Genomic DNA, 17,696 nt, shown 5'->3' on the forward strand with positions numbered 1-17,696 from the left:
GGAGGTGGCTGATGAGGGATGGTGCGGCAGTGCTGAAAGAAACAGGAAATGAAGGCATTGGACAGAAGAAAGGATTATAATTGCCCTCAGGGGGTCTGGTGTGGGCTCCAGCTGGGTTCAGATGCTGCGGCAAGCTGGGGACGAGACCTCCCGAAGAGGAGCAGCTGCCCCTGAGTCCGGTGTCCTGTCCTGGCAGGAGCTGCTCCGGGCTCAGCTAAACCCTTCCCACCCCTCGGAGCTCTGCCACGGCTTTGGGCAAACGCCGCTCTCTCCCAGCTACAGCTGCTCCGCAGGGCTGGAGCAGACCCCGCTCCGGGGACGGTGTTCCCCGTCAGGGGCCAGCTGCCGTTTGGCTCTGCGGGGACCCCTGTGCCCCCCAAAACCCCCCGACTCTCCTCTCCTGCTTCCCACCTGCAGCTTCAGAGACGGAGAGGAGAAAAGCCCCGTTTCACACGGGCTGCGTCCCCGGGAGCCGCTCCGGGGCCTCTCCCGGCCACGGGCGCTGGGTTGGCACAAGGAGCTCCCGGTGATCTCGGGCAGTCTGACTGTGCTTAATTAACAGAGTTAAAATTAATTAAGCAGGTGGGTTCAGGAGTTCAGGGGCTGATGCCGCTGTCCGGGCAGGGCTGAGCCCCGCGGCTGCCCCAGGCCTGACTGCGGGCACCGGCTCTCCCACAGGGACAGGGACACGGAGACAAGGACACGCCTTGTTCACTTGGCCGTGGGCTGTCCCAGCCTGCCCCCGGTCCCTTGCCAGAGCCATTGCCCTGCCCAGCGCTGCTGCTGCCTCTGCCCTGGCAGGGGTTTGGGGTGTCCCTGCCCTGGGGAAGGTGACACTGTGGGGGTGATGCTCAGTGCGGGCGGGCTCGGTGCTGTCAGCAACATCCGGCTGCGGAGGGGATATCGGGGGCGATGGAGGGGCCCTGTGCCCTGCTGCCCTCCCCTGCTCGCCGCATTTCCGCTGGTAGGGACTGCCTGCACCCCGAAATAGCCACCCTAAGATGCACATCCCGAAATAGCCACCCCGAGCCTGGCACCCCGCGGCAGGCTGGGTGCGGCCCCGGCGGGCGATAGGCTCAGGCTGCTGTGGCCGTGTCCCCCACCCTGTCACCGTGTCTCCCGGTGGCACTGCCACCTCCTGTCCCCCGCCCTGCTCCGGCCACATCCGTCTCCCCCGCACCTCTCCGGCTCCGTGCAGGAGCGGATATGCGTCCGGGGGGGCCCTTCCTGTGTTCCCCATTCCTGATGGGCCCGGCCCCAGCTGCGTCCCCCGAGATAAGCCAGGGACGGCGGCTGTGGCCTCATTTTGGGGTGACGATGGGGCTCCTGCGGGTGCTGCTGCTCCTCGGGGGGCTGCGCCTGCCCCCTACGCTGGGGCTTCTCCAAGAGCCCCCCACCATCTACGAGGGACCCCCCGGCAGCTATTTCGGTTTCGCCCTGGATTTCCACATGAGCGAGGGAAGGTAGGGAGGCACCGGGGGATCGGGGTCGGGCACGGCACACGCCCGCCGACCCTGACACCCGCTCTGCCCCCCAGGCCCAGCGTGGCCGTGGGGGCCCCCCGTGCCAACACCTCGCAGCCCGGTGTGGCTCAGCCCGGCGCCGTCTTCCTGTGCTCCTGGCCCCCAGACAAGACCCCCTGCCACCCCCTGCCCATCGACACTACGGGTGCGTGGGTGCCGTGGGGCGGGGGAGCGGGCGCGGGGGGTGCCAGCTCCGCACATTCCCCCTCTCCCGCTCCCCCAGGGGACGAGAGCGAGAGCCAGGGCACCTTGGAGTTCCACACCTACAAGTCGCACCAGTGGCTGGGAGCGTCCGTCACCAGCTGGGACGGCAAACTGGTGGTGGGTGCATCCGGAGGGGGTGTGGGCAGCCTTGGGTGTTGGCGGAATGGGCACCCAGCCTGTCCCATCGCCGTGCCCAGGTCTGTGCCCCGCTGCAGCACTGGAACGCTTTGGAGGGGCAGCAAGAGGCGTTCCGCACCCCGACGGGCACCTGCTTCGTGCGGAGCCCGGGGCAGCGGAGCGCGGTGTGGTACTCGCCCTGCCGAGACCAGACCATGGCCAGCACCTACCGCCAGACGAACTACGGTGAGGGGGAGCGGGGGGCGGGGGGGCTCCCAACCCCGCGTCCGTCTGACCCTGCCCTGTGCCCTCAGTGCACGACAAGCGCTACTGCGAGATCGGCTTCAGCGCCGCTGTCACCCCGGTGAGAGGGGATTTGAGGGGCTCGGGCACTTTGGGGGCATCGGGGGGCGGCGCCGCCGGGGTGCCACCCGGGATGCCCGGGGGGGCTGATAGAGGTGCAGAGGGTGTAGCCAGGATGGTACCTGGGTGTCACGGCGGGGGATGTTGGGGTCGGGATGCTGAGGTGGGGGATGCTGCAGTGGGAATTCCGGGAGGAGAGGTCCTACGAGCGGGGGGGACGCTGGGGTGGGGGTGCCGGGATGGGAGATGCTGGACTGGAATGTGCCAGGATGGGAAATACTGGGATGGGGGATACTTGGGGGAGGATGCTTTGGGGGTATGCCAGGGTGCCCCGGGGTGGTGCTGAGCCAGCTCCTCTCGCAGGATGGGACGCTGGTACTGGGTGCCCCCGGCGGGTACTACTTCACAGGTGAGTCCTTCCTGCCGGCGTTGCCACCCCGGCTGGTGCTCCCGGCGTGGGCACGGCGGGAGGAGGGCACCCCGCATGCGGTACCCCGTAAGTGCCACCCGCAGTGGCGCTGGCAGCCTAGGGCGTGTGGCAGCGGGTGCCCCGTCAGTGCTGGTTCCCCCCGCCGCGGTGTGCCCCAGGGCTCGTGTACTCGGTGGAGCTGGACAAGATCCTCAGGCGCTTCCTCGGCACGTCCCTGCTGTGGCTGGGGAGCCCCGGGCGCCCCACGGAGCCGGTGTCTGGGGACTACGAGGACGGGTACCGGGGTGAGCAATGGGCATAGGCACACTGCCCCACTGCCAGCTCCTGCGGGGATACCCCGGGGTCACCAATGCCCATCTCCCTGCAGGATACTCGGTAGCTGTGGGCGAGTTTGATGGCAACCCCAAAACCAAAGGTAGGGCTGAGGGGTGCAGGGAACGGGGGTTGGTGGGCTTGGGGCACCCCGGGGCTCCAGAATGACCTTGGTCCCTTCCCGAGGGGGCTGGACAGGCTGTGCCAGGACAGGGGTCCCATCCATCTCTGTGCCCTCATGGCCCCATGTCGCACCAGGGGTATCCATGTGCCCACCCCAGTGCCGGGGGTATCCCTGTGCCCCCCTCAGTGTCCCACTGGGGCACTCAGGGCTCTCATCCCTCACAGAGTACGTGGTGGGGGTCCCCAACAAGAGCAACACGAGGGGTGAGGTGAGTGCTGTGGAGTGCCGAGGGGACACCAGGGGACACCACCACGTGTCACCCCGGGCTGGGCCTGGCATCTGACACTGCCCTGGGCAGGTGGAGATCTTCACTGCGGGGGACACCCTGCGCTGGCTGCGGGGCATTGCCAGCGAGCAGGTACCCCTGCCCTGTGACACCCCCAGCACCCCCGGTGCTCCACAGCGCTCCTGCCCCCGTCCCACAGCACCCCAGCCCCCCCCCCCACTGTGCCCCTGGCACCCCCGGTGCCACCCTCACCCTTTCCAGGTGGCTTCGTACTTCGGGCACACGGTGGCAGTGGCCGATGTCGATGGGGACGGGTGAGAACCGGGACAGTCGTCCACCCCTTCATCCTAGGCGACACCCAGGGGTGCTGCCCCGTGCCTGGCACACCGCTGGGTGCTCCCAGACCTGCGTGCCCTGACCCTGACCCCGCTCCGGGCACAGGCGAGATGACCTGCTGGTGGGTGCGCCCCTGTACATGGCCCGGCGCTCCGACGGGCAGCGCAGCGAGCTGGGGCGCCTCTACCTCTACCTGGGGCGGGGACAGCAGCCCCTCGCCGGGCCCCCCCAGACCCTGACGGGCACCCACCCCTACGGCCGCTTCGCCGCCGCCATCGCCAGCCTCGGGGACCTGGACAAGGACGGCTTCGGCGGTAACTGCGCGGCGGGGCGGGGAGGAGGATGTGCCACCCCCGGTGCCGCGCCTTGGGGAAACTGAGGCAGGAGAGCGCGGGTGGGCGTTCACTTCCCTTCTGTCCCCAGACGTGGCCGTGGGCGCCCCGCAGGGCGGTGACAGTGGCAGCGGGCAGGTCTTCATCTTCCGCGGGCAGAGCGAGGGGCTGGCGCCGGTGCCCATCCAGCGCCTCGACAGCCCCTTCCCCGGCCCCGCCGCCTTCGGCTTCGCGCTGCGTGGTGCCGCCGACCTGGACGGCAACGGCTACGCGGGTACAGCCCTGGCACGACACCGCCCTGCCACCGCCCTGCCACCCCGCTGTCACCACCCCGGCACCGACCCTCTGCTTGTCCCTGCAGATCTGCTCGTGGGGGCTTACGGGGCGGCCAAGGTGGCCGTGTACCAGTGAGTGCCCGTCCTTGCGGTGGTCCGGGGCTCCCTCTTGGGTCCCCTGGCACCTCAGCAATGTCCCCGTGCCCCAGGGGACTGCCCGTGGTGGTGGCCCGGACCCAGCTGAGTGTCCCCGACGGGCTGAACCCTGAGATCCTGGACTGTGTCCTGCCCGACTCCAGCGTCCGTGTCAGCTGGTGAGGGGACACTGCCATGGGGACACTGCCGTGGGGACACTATGAGGACACCACCGTGCGGACCATGGGGACACCACCGTGGGCACAGGACAGGTCTCTGAGCAGCTTGTTGGTGGTGTCCCCCTGCAGCTTCCACGTGGTGTTTTGTGTCAGCGTGACGGGCCAGCACATCCCTCAGAGCATCCGTGAGTGCCAGTGTGACCCGGGGAGCACCGCTGCGGTGTCACCGCGGGTGTCACCAGTGCCACCCTCCCGTTCCCCACCAGAGCTGGAGGCTGAGCTGCAGCTGGACCGGCTGAAGCCCCGGCCATCGCGGAGGGTCCTGCTGCTGCAGGGACACCAATCGTCCTGGCAGGGGGAGCTGCTGGTGGCACCGGGGACACCCCCTGTGTGCAGCAACCTCACCGCCTACCTGCGGGTACGGGCACAGGAACAGCGCGGCAGAGGGCGACAATCCATGGAGGCGACGGGAAGGGGGATGTGGCATCTCCAGCCAGGATGGGGACAGGGATTGGGGATAACAGTGCCTCCCTGTCCCAGGAGGGGGGGCTAACAGGGATGGCTGGGGGCCGTGGGGTGGGGTGGGCACAGGATGCCCTGCAGAGTGCTGTGCCCATGGGTGTCGCCAGGACGAGGCCGAGTTCAAGGACAAGCTGAGCCCGGTGGCCCTGAGCGTGGCCCTGACGCTGCCCAGAGAGGCCCCGGGGTTGGTGCTGTACGGGGACACCCTGGTGCAGGCACAGGTAGGGGGGACATGGCTGTGGGGGGATGCCACCGTGGTGACATGGGGTGGGCTCATCCCCACCAGGGCACGTGTGGGTACCCCTGCCTGGGTGGGCTCAGCTTGTGCCAGTGTTCCCAACACCCCCCTGGGACGTTGCTCCTGTCCCCCTCCCACTCTCCCCAGTTTCCACTGGGATGTGGTTCCTACCCCCCCCCCCCCCCCCCCCCCCCCCCCCCCCCCCCCCCCCCCCCCCCCCCCGCACTGTCCCTTATTCCCTCTGGAATGTGGCCCCACACTGCCCCTGCCACTCCCTGGCATGGCCGTCCTGTTCTGCCCTCTGTGCTCACCCTGCAGTCCCCAGTCCCTCTCCTGGATGTCCCCTCTGTACCCAGCACTGTCCCCATTCCCAGCCCCAAGATGTCCCCTCTGTTCCCTCTGCCATCTCCAATCCCTCCCCTGCTGGGATGGGATGTCCCCTGCTGTCCCTGCTCCCTCCTTGGCGTGTCTCAGGGGATGCCCCCTCTGCTGTCTCCATTCTTCCCTCTCGGAGATGTCACCTCCCTTCCCTCCATCCCCGGTCCCTCCATGGAATGTCTCCTCTCTGCACTGTCCCAGATCTCCCCTCTGGGATGTCCCCTCTGGCCCCTCCACCAGCCCAATCCCTCCCCGGGATGTCCCCCCGTGCCTCCTGCTGTCCCCAGTGACTCCCTCTCCCCCATCTCACCCTGGATGGGGGGTCCCCCTGTCCCCTCCCTGTCCTCCTGTCAGACCCACATCATCCTGGAGGACTGTGGCGATGACAACCTCTGCGTGCCCGACCTGCGCCTGGCTGCTGACACGTGAGCACCGGGGGGCTGAGGGAGTGCCCGGTGTCCCCGCGGGGTGCTGAGCCCACGATGTCCCCGTGTCCCCAGCCCCAGCCAGCGCCTGCTGATTGGGGCGGAGGCCGTGCTGTCCCTGCGTGCCAACGCCACCAACGCGGGCGAGGGCGCCTTCGAGGCCGAGCTGAGGGTGCAGCTGCCCCCTGGCACGCACTACCAGGCTGCCCGCAGCACCATCCCGGTGCGTGTGACTGGGGGTGACAGGGGTGACCGGGGCGGGGGGGTCACGTCCTGCCCTTGTTGGCCATCACCTGTCTCTCTGGGGGTGCCCAGCGGGGATGGGTGCTGGGAGATGCCCAGGGTGGGGGACTCACACCATGTCCTTGGTGGCTGTCACCTTCCATGGGGGTGCCCAGTGGGGATGGGTGTCAGGGGGTGACCCAAATCGGGGGGCTCACAGTGTCCCTCATCCTCCACGGGGCTGCCTGGTGGGGTTGGGTGCCCAGGAATCCTGGGCTGGGGGTTCCTGTCCTGCCCTTGGTGGCTGTCACTCTCCACAGGGTCCTCACTGGTGATGGGTGTTCAGGGGTGTCCAGGGTGTGGGGCTCAAGCCCTGCCCTCAGCTCATGCAGGTTCCCAGTGTGGCTGGTTCTTGGTGGGGTCCATGACATGTCCCCACCCCATGTCCCCACCCCGCAGGGGCAGAAGAAGCTGAGCTGCAACCCCAAGAAGGAGAATGGGACCCACGTGGTGCTCTGCGAGTTGGGCAATCCCATGAAAGCAGGAGCCCGGGTAAGGGGACAGGGGGGTCCCTGCTGTGCCTGTCACCCACTGGGGCTGGTCACCCATGTGCCCCTCTCTGCTGTCCCCAGATCACCGTGGACATGGAGCTGAGTGTGTCTGGGCTGGAGGACATGGGGGATGCCATCACCTTCCACCTCCAGCTGCGGAGGTGACACCCTGCTGTCTCCCCTGTCCCCCACCCACTGCTGGGACACCGGCACCTCGGACTCAGTGTCCTCAGCATGTCCCCATACTCAGCGTCCATCTCTCATCCGGCTGTGTCCCCACAGCAAGAACAGCCCCAGCCACGCGTCAGTGACGGTTACGGTGCCCGTGGAGGCAGAGGCAGAGATGGGGCTGCGAGGGTGAGGGTCTGGGGGGGCACGGGGATAACGGGGGGATGAAGGGGGACGCTGACCCCCCTCTCCCACCAGCAACTCCCTGCCTGCCACCATGGTGCTGCCCACGAGCTGGCACAGGGTGGAGGGCAGCCGGCGGCTCGAGGACCACGGCATCAGGGTGGAGCACGTCTATGAGGTGATGCCCGCGGCTGTTAGGGGGATGTCCCCTCTGTTTCCTCCCCGGTGTCATCTCCTGTGCTGGGCATCACCCACCGTCCTCCCGCAGCTCCACAACAAAGGTCCGGGCACCGTCAGCGGGGTCACCCTGAGCCTCGCCGTCCCCCACCTGCTGGGCGACCACGTCCTGCTCTACCTGCTGGAGCTGGGCACCGAGGGGGGCATGAACTGCTCCCACCACCGCGCCCTCAACCCCGCTCAGGTAGGGGCTGCGGGACCGTGCCCGCCGGCGGCCGCTGGGACATGTCAGGGAGGTGGGTGTCACCTCTGTGTCCCCTTCCAGCTGGAGATCTCCGCTTCGACGGCCGCAGCGCCCGGGAATGGCACCCACCAGCGGGAGCGCCGGGAGGCGGAGCCGCCCTCGGGAGCCGGGCTGGGGAACGAGGGGCTGGGGGACCTCGTCCGTGTGGTGAGCGGGCGACCCTGGGGACCTGCCGGCTCCGATGGAGGCAGGGCTGGGGCTGCATCCCTTGGGTGACCCTGGGGACATGCACGCCATGGTGGGCACAGGGCTGGGAGTGTCCCCTGGGGTGGGGGCCCCCCAACACCCACAGCGTTGGACACCGCCCTCAGGACTGTGACAATGCCACGTGCGTGGACATCACCTGCCACGTGCCCAGCCTGGGCAAGGACCAGCGGGCACTGGTCAGCATCCACGCCCTGCTCTGGATGGACACCCTGCAGCAGGTACTGTCCCCTCCTGGGGACAGAGGGGACGGGGTGGCATTGTGCCCTCAAGGCATCCCTGCAATATCCCCTCCTGCACAGTGGTCCCCAGAGAGCACCCTGGGGACACCATGTGTGGGGTCATGGGTGCCCTGTTAACTGCCAGCACCCCTGATGCCAGGTTCCCATGTGTCCCCCGCCTGTCCCCCCCTCTGTCCCTAGCGGGAGCACCTCCTGACGCAGTTCCGCATCCAGTCACAAGCATGGTTCAACACCTCGGCCATGCCCTACCGCGTCCAGCCCCGGGTCCTGCCTGCCGGCAAGGCTGAGGTAGGGCTGGCGTGGGTGTGGGGACACGGGGACAGGCCGTGGTGGCAGCGGTGTCACCCACCTGTCCCTCTGCAGACTGAAACCTCCGTGGTGCGAGCCAGCCCTGGGGGCGAGGGGGCTGTGCCGGTGTGGTGGGTGGTGCTGGGGGTCCTGGCCGGGCTCCTGCTCCTCACCCTCCTCATCCTCCTCATGTGGAAGGTGAGTGGGTGCAGGGGGACAATGGGGACATTAGTGACATCCACCATGGTGGTGGGGCCTCACTGGCACCAGAGGGACCATGAGACATGGGACACAGTGCTGGGGGTGGGGGCTGTGGGACAGGACAGGGACAGCAGCACGGGTGACACCGTGCGGTCCCAGGCGGGTGACACTGTGGGGATCCCCAGAGTCAGGGTGTCCCTCAGGAGCAATGCCATGGGGTCCAACGGTGGTGCCACAGGGATCTCCGGGGGGGCTGATGATGCGGGATCCCTGGGGCTGGTGCTGCGGGGTCCCCCAGGGCCCGACTGTCACTGTGTCCCCTTCCAGATGGGTTTCTTCAAGAGGACGCGGCCGCCTGCCGAGGGGGACCCGCAGGAGCCGGGCCAGGCCCAGGAGCCGGGCAGTGCCCAGGACTAGCGGGGTCCCCCTGGGCTCCCCCCCCCACCCAGCTCGCCTTCCCCAGCCCCCGCGTGCCCGTGGGACCCCAGCCCCGCTCTGCTCCCCCCGGACAATAAATCCCTGCCGTGCCCTCGGGTGCTGCCCACGGGGTGTGGTTGTGTCCCCCCGGAGCTGCACCGGGGGTCTGCCAGGGGACAGGGAGGCTTTTGGGGACCTCCGTGTGCCGTTGTGGGTGCCCAGGGAGAGCAGTGGGGTGCTGGGTGCTGGGGTCAGTCCCGGGGGCTGCTGCACTGCTGGGGGATCCGGACCGGGGCCGGTGCTGGTACCGCGGGTGGGTCACGGTACCGGGGCCAGTCCCAGGGTGGGACCGGGGGATCGGGGCGGTGCCAAGGGCCAGTCCCGAAACGCCGCTGCGGTACCGGGGCTCGACGCTGAGGCTCAAGGAAGTACCGTGAGTGGGTCCTGGGACGCTGGTGCCGGTACAGGGCCAGTCCCGGGATGACGGTGCCGGTACCATGTCCCCGTACCGGGGCTCGGAGAGGAGCCGGGAATGGGTCCCGGGAGGCCTGTGCGGTACCGGGGGCAGTGCAATGCGGCCGGTGCCAGTACCGGAGAGAGTCCTGCAGTGCCGAGTCCCGGTCCTGGTCTCGGGGCCGTGCCGGGGATGGGTACAGCGGGTCGGGATCGGTACCGGGGTTAGTGCCGGGGCTCGAGCAGTGTCAGAGGCGGATCCGGGAGTCGGTGCCGCTGTCGGGGGTGGGTCCTGAGATGCTGCTGCCGACACCAGGGTCAGCCCCGGGATGCCGGTGCCGGTCCCGGGGAGGGGTGCCGGCGTCTGTTGCGGTACCGGCGGCGGGTCCCTGCTCTCGGGCGCTGCAGGGGCGGTGCCGGCGGTCTGGGGCGGTACCAGGGGTTGGTCTGGGGGTCTCGGGGCGGTGCCGGGGGTGGTCCCGGTGCCGGGGCGGTGCCGCTCCGGGGGTGGGCACTGGGCGGCCGTGCCCGGCGGCTCCGGCAGGTGGAGCCCGGTCCCCGCCGCCCCCATCCCGACACCCCCATCCCCTCCCGGCCCCCCTGCTCCGACACCCCCATCCTTGGCCACCCGTCCCCTCCGCGCCCGCGCCCCCCTCCATCCCCCTTGTCCATCCGCCGTTCATCCTCGGCTCTGTCTGTCCGGCCGCACCCCCGTCTGTCTGTCCGTCTGTCTGAACCGCTCTCCCCGGGCGGTTCTGGCCACCGGCGTGAAGAGGGTGATGGGTGGGGGGCCTGGGCAGTGCCAGGGGGTGCAGCTGGTGGGGTGGGGGTCACGGACAGAGCCTGGGGGATCAGAGGCTGGGGATGGTGCCAGACCTTGCGGTACAGGATGGCGGGGGGGGGGTCCCGGGCAGCGCCAAGGGGTCCCGATGGTGGGTGGGCATCACAAACCAGGGGGTGAAGGAAGTTGGGTGGGGATCGTGGACAGAGCTTGGGGGTGCAGGAGGGTGGATGGGGGTCCTGAGCAGAGCTTGAGGGTGTCTGATGGTGGGTGGAGGTCCCAGGGCAGGGGCTGCATGATGGTGGATGGGCAGGGGGTCCTGAGCAGCAGCCGGGGGTGCAGGATGGTGGGGGGTGCATTCGGCAGACAGGGTGGGCCTTGGGGTCCCCGCGGTTCCCTGTGACCCCCTCCTGCACCCCAAATCCTCCTGGCAGAGCCCCCTGTGCCCGGGGGTGACAGGGGGGGTGTGGGGTCAGTGACCCCACCCCCGACCCATCCTGTCTGTGCTGGCTCAGCTCCCCACTGGCGTCACCCCTGCCCATTCCCGTCCCCGGGGGGTGACAGACATGACAAGGCTCCTCACTGCCACCCCAGGGCCTGGCACCTCCCGCCCTGCTCGCGGGACACTGGGGTCAGACTGGGAGGCACTGGGGAGCCAGCGAGGGGTCAGTGAGCCTCAGGTGGCCGCACCACCCTCTGGGTACCCTTTGGTGGTGGCGGGGGGACAGAAAGTGGGGACGGGGCCATGCTTGTGCCTGTGTCCCCGCGCTGGGGGTGGCACCATGGCCCCCCCTCCCCGGCGGACACCGGCGTGGCCGTTGATGCCAGCTGTCCCCCGGCAGCTGCCGGTGGCCGACGTGAGGCCGCGGGGACATTCCTGCCCGCGGGTGCCGGCTGTCCCCGCCATGCGGGGGGACACCCCCAGCCCCTCCGTTCCTGAACCCGCCCCCCCCGCCCCTGTGCACCGCTGGAGCAGCTGCCGCGAATCCCCCCTCTCCAGTTGCCACATCTGGGCCGGGGCGGTCGGGGGGGGGGGGGCCCCGGGGGGGGGGGGGGTCCGGGGGGGGGGGGGGGGGGGGGGGGTGCCCAGTGGAGTGGGGGGTTCCGGGGGGCCGGGGCTGCGGGGGGCCCGGCGGCAGCCCCGGGGCGCGGGATGAAGGAGGTCGTTGCCTGGGTGACGGCGCCGGAGCCGGGACCGCTGCCAAGGGCTGCGGATCATGCGCAGGATGGCGCTGGCTCGGGGGGGCCGGGGCACTCGGGGGTTTAGGGTCCCACCCCTCCCTCGAGCCGGGCCCTGCAGCGGGGACTTGCCGGGAGGATCCCTCCCCCTGCTGCTGTGGGGCCTGCTGGGTTCGAGACCCCCTGACCTTGGGACAGGAGTGAGAGGCACCTGGGGATGGCCTTTGGTGGGGGGGTTGAGAGTGATGTGACTGGGTGCACCCAACCGGGTGGGCACGGCACCCTGAGGCCACGAGCCCCCTCAGGGGGGCACAGGGTGGGCACAGCAGTGATGCTCACACCCCCTTGGGACGGTGCCTGCTGCCTACTGGGGAGCACCTGTGACCTGCCAGGGTGGTGCCTGTGCCCCACCTGGATGGTGGCTGTGACCTGCTGGGCATGGTGGGCACTGGGATGGGTCCCACCGCCTGCTGGGATGGTGACCATCACCCACCAGGATGGTGGCTGTGATGGTGACCATCCCCGGTGGGATGGTGGCCATGAGACACCTGGGATGGTGGCCGTGACCTGGCGGGGTGTGTTCCACCACCTGCTGAAATGGTGGCCGGACCCCCTATGCTGTTGGCTGTGCCCCCTGTGATGGGGATGGTGGCCATGACCCAGCAAGACAGGTCCCACCACCTGTTGGTGTGGTGCCCATCATCCATCAGAATGGTGGCTGGGACGGTGTCTGTGCCCCTTTGGGATGGTGGCCGTGACCCCCTGGGATGGTGGCTGTGACCCCCTGGGACGGTGGTCGTGCCCCCCGGGACAGTGGCTGTACCCTCGGGGACGGTGTCTGTGACCCCCGGTTTGTGTCCCACCACCTGCTGGCATGGTGGCCGTGCCTGCTGGGTTAATGGCTGTGACTCCCCCCCGTCCCCTGTGCCCACGCGGTGTCCCCTCCGTGTCCCCGCAGAGGTGCTGCTGCGGGTGCAGGTGTTCGAGAGCGGCACGCTGGCCCCGCTGCCGCAGGCGGCCCTGGACGTGTTCGGCGCCCGCAGCGCGCTGGCCGCGGGGAGCACGGACCACTCGGGCACCGCCGTCCTGCCCGTGCCCTACCGCCTGGGCTCCTGGCTGCTCGTCACCGCCGCACGCCGCGGATACGTCACCGCCTCTGTCCCCTGGCGCGTCACCAAACTGCCACGTGAGTCACCGGGACTGCCAGCCTTCCTGGGCAGCTCTGGCTGGGGGTCCCCAATCCCTTACTGGGGTCTCTGAGTCTGTCAGGGGGGCACAATCCCTTCCTGAGGGGATTTGAGCCATGATGGGGGATCCCCAACCCCTTCCTGAGGGTTCTGGGTCTGATTGGAGGTCCTGAATTCCTAACTGGGGGCTCTGAGCCCTGGTGTGGGTTCCTTAGTCCCTTACTGGGACCTCAGTCCCTTCCTTACAGGGGACCCCTAATAGGTTTCAGTGTAGGGGTCCCTTATAGAAGGGTGTTTGGGAGGGGTCAGGCCCCTTTGGGAGGGGACAACCGTGTCCTGTGGCCCCCAAGTCCCCCCATAGCATCCCATGGATCCCATCCCATCCCATCCCATCCCATCCCATCCCATGGATCCCATCCCAGGGCAGGGGAAGCTGGGGGTGCCCCCTGGGATGCACCCCAGCCCTTTTCCCCAGGGCAGAGGAGACTGGGGGTGGCATCAGTGGGAGGGGTCACCTTGGGGGGGTGGCACACATGGGAGCACCCAACTGGGGAGGTGGAAATGGGGGTACAGGGATTGTGGGGTGCAGGATGGGCATGGGGGATGGGGGGTACTCGGATGAAGGAATACAGGAACAGGGATGGAGGGTGCATGGATGGGGTTGTGGAGGGGGTGCCCCCACCCTGCCCACTGCCTGCCCCCACCATTCCTCCTGTCCCTGCCCCAAATGCACCTCACCCCTTGCTGTGTCCCCCTTCCCCACCCCCTCCTCAGACCCCATCTCCCCCCTCTCCCCATCAGTCCCCCCAACCCTGGGAGGAGTGTGTGTGTCTTTTTGGGGTCCAGGTGTGGATATTTTGGGGTCCCCCATCACCCCCTCTTCCCCTTGCAGTCTACGCCTCCATCAGCCTCTACCTGCTCCCGGAGCGCCCGGCCACGCTCATCCTCTACGAGGACCTGGTCCAGATCCTCCTGGGATCCCCAGGTGAGACACGGGGATGGCCATGGGTGACACCACCCGCCCTGTGCCCCCCGGCCGAACCACGGGGATGGCGGTGGGTGACACCACCAGCCCCCCGTGTGCTGCCACCCTCCGTGTCCCCGCAGGTGGCCGTGGGCAGCCGTGGGCGCAGTTCCCCCGGCGGGCAGCGCGCCTGCCCCGCAGCTCCACTTACAGCCAGCTCGCCGCGTCCCTCACCGCCGCCTCCGGCCCCAGCCTGGCCCGCGCCTTCCCCGCCTTCCTCGGGGCCGAGCAGGACGGCAGCGGTACGGGGGAACACCGCGGATTGGGGGGTGGGGGGCGCACCCTGTGTGGCCCCCCTTAGGGATGTCCCCGTACTTGTCCCCGCAGCCAATGGCACGTGGCTGGAGCTGGCGCCGGTGGCGGCTGTCAGCGTCCACCTGTTCACCGGCAACGGGACCGAGGTGCCGCTGGCCGGCCCCGTCCATCTGTCCGTCCCTCTGGCCCCCGACGCCGCGGCCGTGGTGGCCACCAGTGTGCCAGCCTGGAGGTTTGACCCCAAGAGCGGTGAGTGCTGGCTGGGATGGCACAGGGGACACAGCTCCCGTTGGGGGTGGCAGAGGGGGACACAGCTCCTGCTGGGGGTGGTGGGGGTGATGAGGTGAGGGGTCTCAGCCCGCTGTGTCCCCGCAGGGCTGTGGGTCCGGAACGGGACGGGGCTGATCCGGAAGGAAGGCCGGCAGCTGTACTGGACGTTCGTCTCCTCCCAGCTGGGATACTGGGCAGCAGCTCTGCCCTCCCCCAGCACGGGTAAGGTGACACCTGTGAGTGCCCTCCCAGCCGGCGTCCCTTGGCTCTGGGGACAGGCTGGCTGGGGAGGGGGTGGCAGCACCCTCTGACCCCCCTGTCCCAGGGCTGCCTGAGGGGCTGAGACCACCCTGGGGTGCTCCTGGTGCCCCCAGTCCCATTGTCCCCAGGGCTGTCTGGGCTGGGGGGACATTGCAGCTCCCTGGCGTGCTGTTTGCCCCTCTGTGCCAGGGCAGCCCCCCAGGGTACTCTCAGGGGGGGCTCCTCCTCTGACCCTGCTGTCCCCAGGGCTGGTGGCGATGGCAGCGGGTGTGACAGACATCACCACCTACCACACCATCTTCCTCCTCACCATCCTGGGTGCCCTGGCCCTGCTTGTCCTCATCCTCCTCTGCCTCCTCATCTACTACTGCAGGTCAGCGTCCTGACCATGGTGGGGGGGGGGGGAACAGAACCCGACATTGCACGTGGGAATGGGGGTCAGCACCCACCTGTAACCCATGGGTGCCCCATAGCTGGGGGGGACCATTTCCTGCACCCTATAACTGGTTGTGGGGAGGGGGCAGCATCCTCCTGGCACCCCTGGGTGCCCTAGACCTGACTGTGGGGAGGGAGCACCACCCTCCTGGCACCCTTGAGTGCTCTGTAGCCACTCTGGGGGAGTCACCACCCCTTGGAACCCCAAAATGCCCTATAGTTGGCTATGGAGAGGAGGCACCACCAGCCTGTGGCACCTCTGGGTGCTCTTTAGCTGGGTTTGGGAGACAGACACCGATCTCCGGAACCGCTGGGTGTGCTACAGCTGGCTTGGGAGGGGGGACACACCACTCCCCAGCACCCCTGGGTGCCCTGTAACTGGATTTGAGGGGTGACACACCACTCCCAGCACCCCTGGGTGCCCTGTAACTGGATTTGGGGGGTGACACACCACTTTCCAGCACGCCTGGGTGCCCTGTAACTGGACTTGGGGGGTGACACACCACTCCCCAGCAAGCCTAGATGCCCTATATTCTCCTCCTCGAGCTCCTTCCAGCAGGCGAGGGAGGAGGGAGCAGGGGGACCCCCTTCCCCACGAGCCCCCGTGTCCCCGCAGGCGGCGCTGCCTGAAGCCGCGGGCTCAGCACCGCAAGCTGCCGCTGCCGGGGCCGCTGGAGGCGGCGCGCCGGGACCAGGCCACCTCGGTGTCCCAGCTGGACCTCCTGTGCGGGGGCAGCCACCTGGAGACCGCCTCCTCGGGGGGCGACACCGACCTGCCCACCCCCAGCCTGCCCCCCTCGACCCGCGAGCTGACCCCCGCCCGGCCGGACTTCTTCAGGACTACGGGCGCCCCGGCGAAGCCTTCGGCCTCCGGGCCGCCCGCTCGGTGGACGGGCTGCAGCCGCCCGACGAGCACCCCCGGGGCACCCCCGCCTTCGCCCCGCGGCCCCCTTCGCCCTCGTTCTCCCGTTACGGGCCGCAGCCCAGCGAGCACCCGCTGCCCGAGCCCCCCCCGCGCCCGCCCTCGCTGGCGCCCCCCGGGCCCCTGCTGCTCTGCGGGCCCCTGGACCGCGGCGGGGGCCCCGAGGATGTTTACCGGGGGGTGATGCCCACCCTCCTCATCCCCGCCCGCTACATGCGCCTGGCCCCCGGCGAGCCCGAGGGTCCCCCCGAAGCCGATGGGGGCCCCGGTTCGACGGCGGCCACGGCCGCGCCCCCGCCACCCCCCTCCTCCGGGCAGCCCTTCGAGGAAGGGGAAAACTGGGGCGGGGCTCGTGCCCCCCAACCGGTGAGCGGCTCGGTGGCCATCCCGGTGCTGCTGGACGGGTCGGCGGTGGCCCAGCTCAACGGGGAGCTGCAGGCGCTGGCCGGGCAGCAGCTCCTGGAACTGGGGGGGCCGCCACCCCCGAGAGCCTGGTTCGTGTCCCTGGACGGGCGCTCCTCCCAGGTTCGGCACTCCTACATCGACCTGCAGGGCAGCGAGAGGGGCCCCGGCCCCGCGCCCCCTCCCCGCCTCCCACGGGCCGCCGGAGGTGGGGAGGAGGACGGGGGACCCCGGCCCCCGCTGCCCGCAGCCTCCCCCGAGGACAGCTCGCTCGCCCCCTTGCTGGAAGCGGGCAGCGGGGGGCGGCGAGGGGGGGGCAGCGGGCGCAGCAGCGCCAGCGAAGCCCCCCGAGACTCCCTGACCAGCCCCGAGGAGGAGGCGCTGGCCGAGGCGGGCGACGGGGGCGACGAGGGGGGCGACCGCAAGAGCCCCTGGCAGAAGCGGGAGGAGCGGCCTCTGATGGTCTTCAATGTCAAGTGAGTGTGGGGAGGCCGGGCCCCTGGTCCGGGGTGGGGGGCAAGTCCCAGGGGTGCTGAGATGGGGACACCGCTGCTGTCACCCGTCCCAGCCCACCACTGTCCTGCCCGGCCACAGTCTCCTCCCGCCACCGTCCTCTGTCATCGCTGTCCCATCGCTGTGCTGTCCCACTGCCATCTCATCCCAGCACCATCCCACCCGTCATCCTGCCCCATCAGTCCCATCCCACCACAGTCCCACACAGCCATCATCTCCTCCCACTGCTGTCATCCTCATCCCACCCTCCCACTGCCATGTCCTGTTACTGTTCCATCCTATCCTGCCATGCCATCCCACCACCTTCCCCACCATCCTGCTTCGTCACTGTCCTCTCCCACCACTGTCCCAGCCCACCACCATCCTCTCCTGCCACCGTCGTGTCCCACCACTGTCCCACTACTCTCCCACCCCACCACAATCCCATCCCACCACCATGGTCCCTTTCGGCCAGGGGAGGGACCAGAGTGACCATACCCAGGCCACCCGTGGCCCCCACCCTATGCCACCAGGCTGTGCCACACAGGATCCTGGTGCCCCTGTTCCCTCCATGTCCCACCCAACACCACCCTCCACCTCCCTGTCTTTTGGGGGTGGGAACTGCATGCTCCATGTTCCCCCAATCCTGAGCCATGTCCCCACTTGTGTCCCTGCAGGACAGGGGGGGCTGGCACTGCCCCCCGAGCCAGCGGTGCCTCCAAGCTGCCATAGGAGCCGGGGGGCCCCTGTCACCCCCACCCTCATCCCCCTTTGGATTTTAACTCGTGTTTCTAAACGTTTTCTACGTGGTGAGGATGAAGAGGGGTCATTGGGGCCAGGCTGGCAGAGGGGGGGCCATGGGGACCCCCGGGTGCCAGGCTGGGCAGGGAGCTGCTGCC

At 69.3% G+C, this 17,696-nt stretch overlaps 1 protein-coding gene across 4 annotated transcripts; it reads left to right on the forward strand.

Annotated features, from left to right (window-relative positions):
• Positions 1 to 1,273: 1,273 nt before the first annotated feature.
• ITGA2B (integrin subunit alpha 2b) lies at positions 1,274 to 14,919 on the forward strand. 4 transcript variants are annotated; one of them, XR_005952232.1, is made up of 35 exons: positions 1,282 to 1,463; positions 1,538 to 1,668; positions 1,747 to 1,844; positions 1,925 to 2,090; positions 2,159 to 2,208; positions 2,571 to 2,616; positions 2,796 to 2,921; positions 3,005 to 3,052; positions 3,298 to 3,341; positions 3,432 to 3,491; positions 3,621 to 3,673; positions 3,801 to 4,009; positions 4,119 to 4,301; positions 4,389 to 4,434; positions 4,512 to 4,616; positions 4,746 to 4,801; positions 4,883 to 5,034; positions 5,246 to 5,359; positions 6,109 to 6,179; positions 6,255 to 6,402; positions 6,861 to 6,953; positions 7,034 to 7,113; positions 7,235 to 7,309; positions 7,379 to 7,481; positions 7,572 to 7,724; positions 7,806 to 7,931; positions 8,096 to 8,209; positions 8,411 to 8,518; positions 8,594 to 8,716; positions 12,508 to 12,735; positions 13,629 to 13,721; positions 13,844 to 14,002; positions 14,088 to 14,264; positions 14,391 to 14,507; positions 14,793 to 14,919. XR_005952232.1 is itself a non-coding variant. In XM_041398990.1 (30 exons), exons 1-30 carry the CDS (start codon positions 1,318 to 1,320, stop codon positions 9,134 to 9,136), a joined length of 3,117 nt encoding a protein of 1,038 aa, XP_041254924.1. In that variant the 5' UTR covers positions 1,275 to 1,317; the 3' UTR covers positions 9,137 to 9,258. The 4 variants fall into 4 exon arrangements, 2 of the variants coding, with proteins under 2 accessions (XP_041254922.1, XP_041254924.1); XR_005952231.1 differs by having other exon boundaries at positions 1,281 to 1,463; positions 1,925 to 2,208; positions 2,765 to 2,921; XM_041398990.1 differs by lacking the exons at positions 12,508 to 12,735; positions 13,629 to 13,721; positions 13,844 to 14,002; ... (1 more) ...; positions 14,391 to 14,507; positions 14,793 to 14,919 and adding an exon at positions 9,047 to 9,258 and having other exon boundaries at positions 1,275 to 1,463.
• Positions 14,920 to 17,696: the final 2,777 nt, after the last annotated feature.

Source organism: Onychostruthus taczanowskii, unplaced genomic scaffold (genome assembly GCF_017590055.1).
Source record: "Onychostruthus taczanowskii isolate IOZ18803 unplaced genomic scaffold, ASM1759005v1 scaffold151, whole genome shotgun sequence".
NCBI lineage: Eukaryota > Metazoa > Chordata > Aves > Passeriformes > Passeridae > Onychostruthus > Onychostruthus taczanowskii.

What these genes read in the sequence shown, in the direction of transcription:
- ITGA2B (XM_041398988.1), top strand. Translation starts at nt 1,318, where the DNA reads ATGGGGCTCCTGCGGGTGCTGCTGCTCCTCGGGGGGCTGCGCCTGCCC. An exon ending in TGGGGGACCTCGTCCGTGTG is followed by an intron (nt 7,932 to 8,095) that starts GTGAGCGGGCGA and finishes CACCGCCCTCAG; the next exon opens with GACTGTGACAATGCCACGTG. An exon ending in TGCCTGCCGGCAAGGCTGAG is followed by an intron (nt 8,519 to 8,593) that starts GTAGGGCTGGCG and finishes GTCCCTCTGCAG; the next exon opens with ACTGAAACCTCCGTGGTGCG.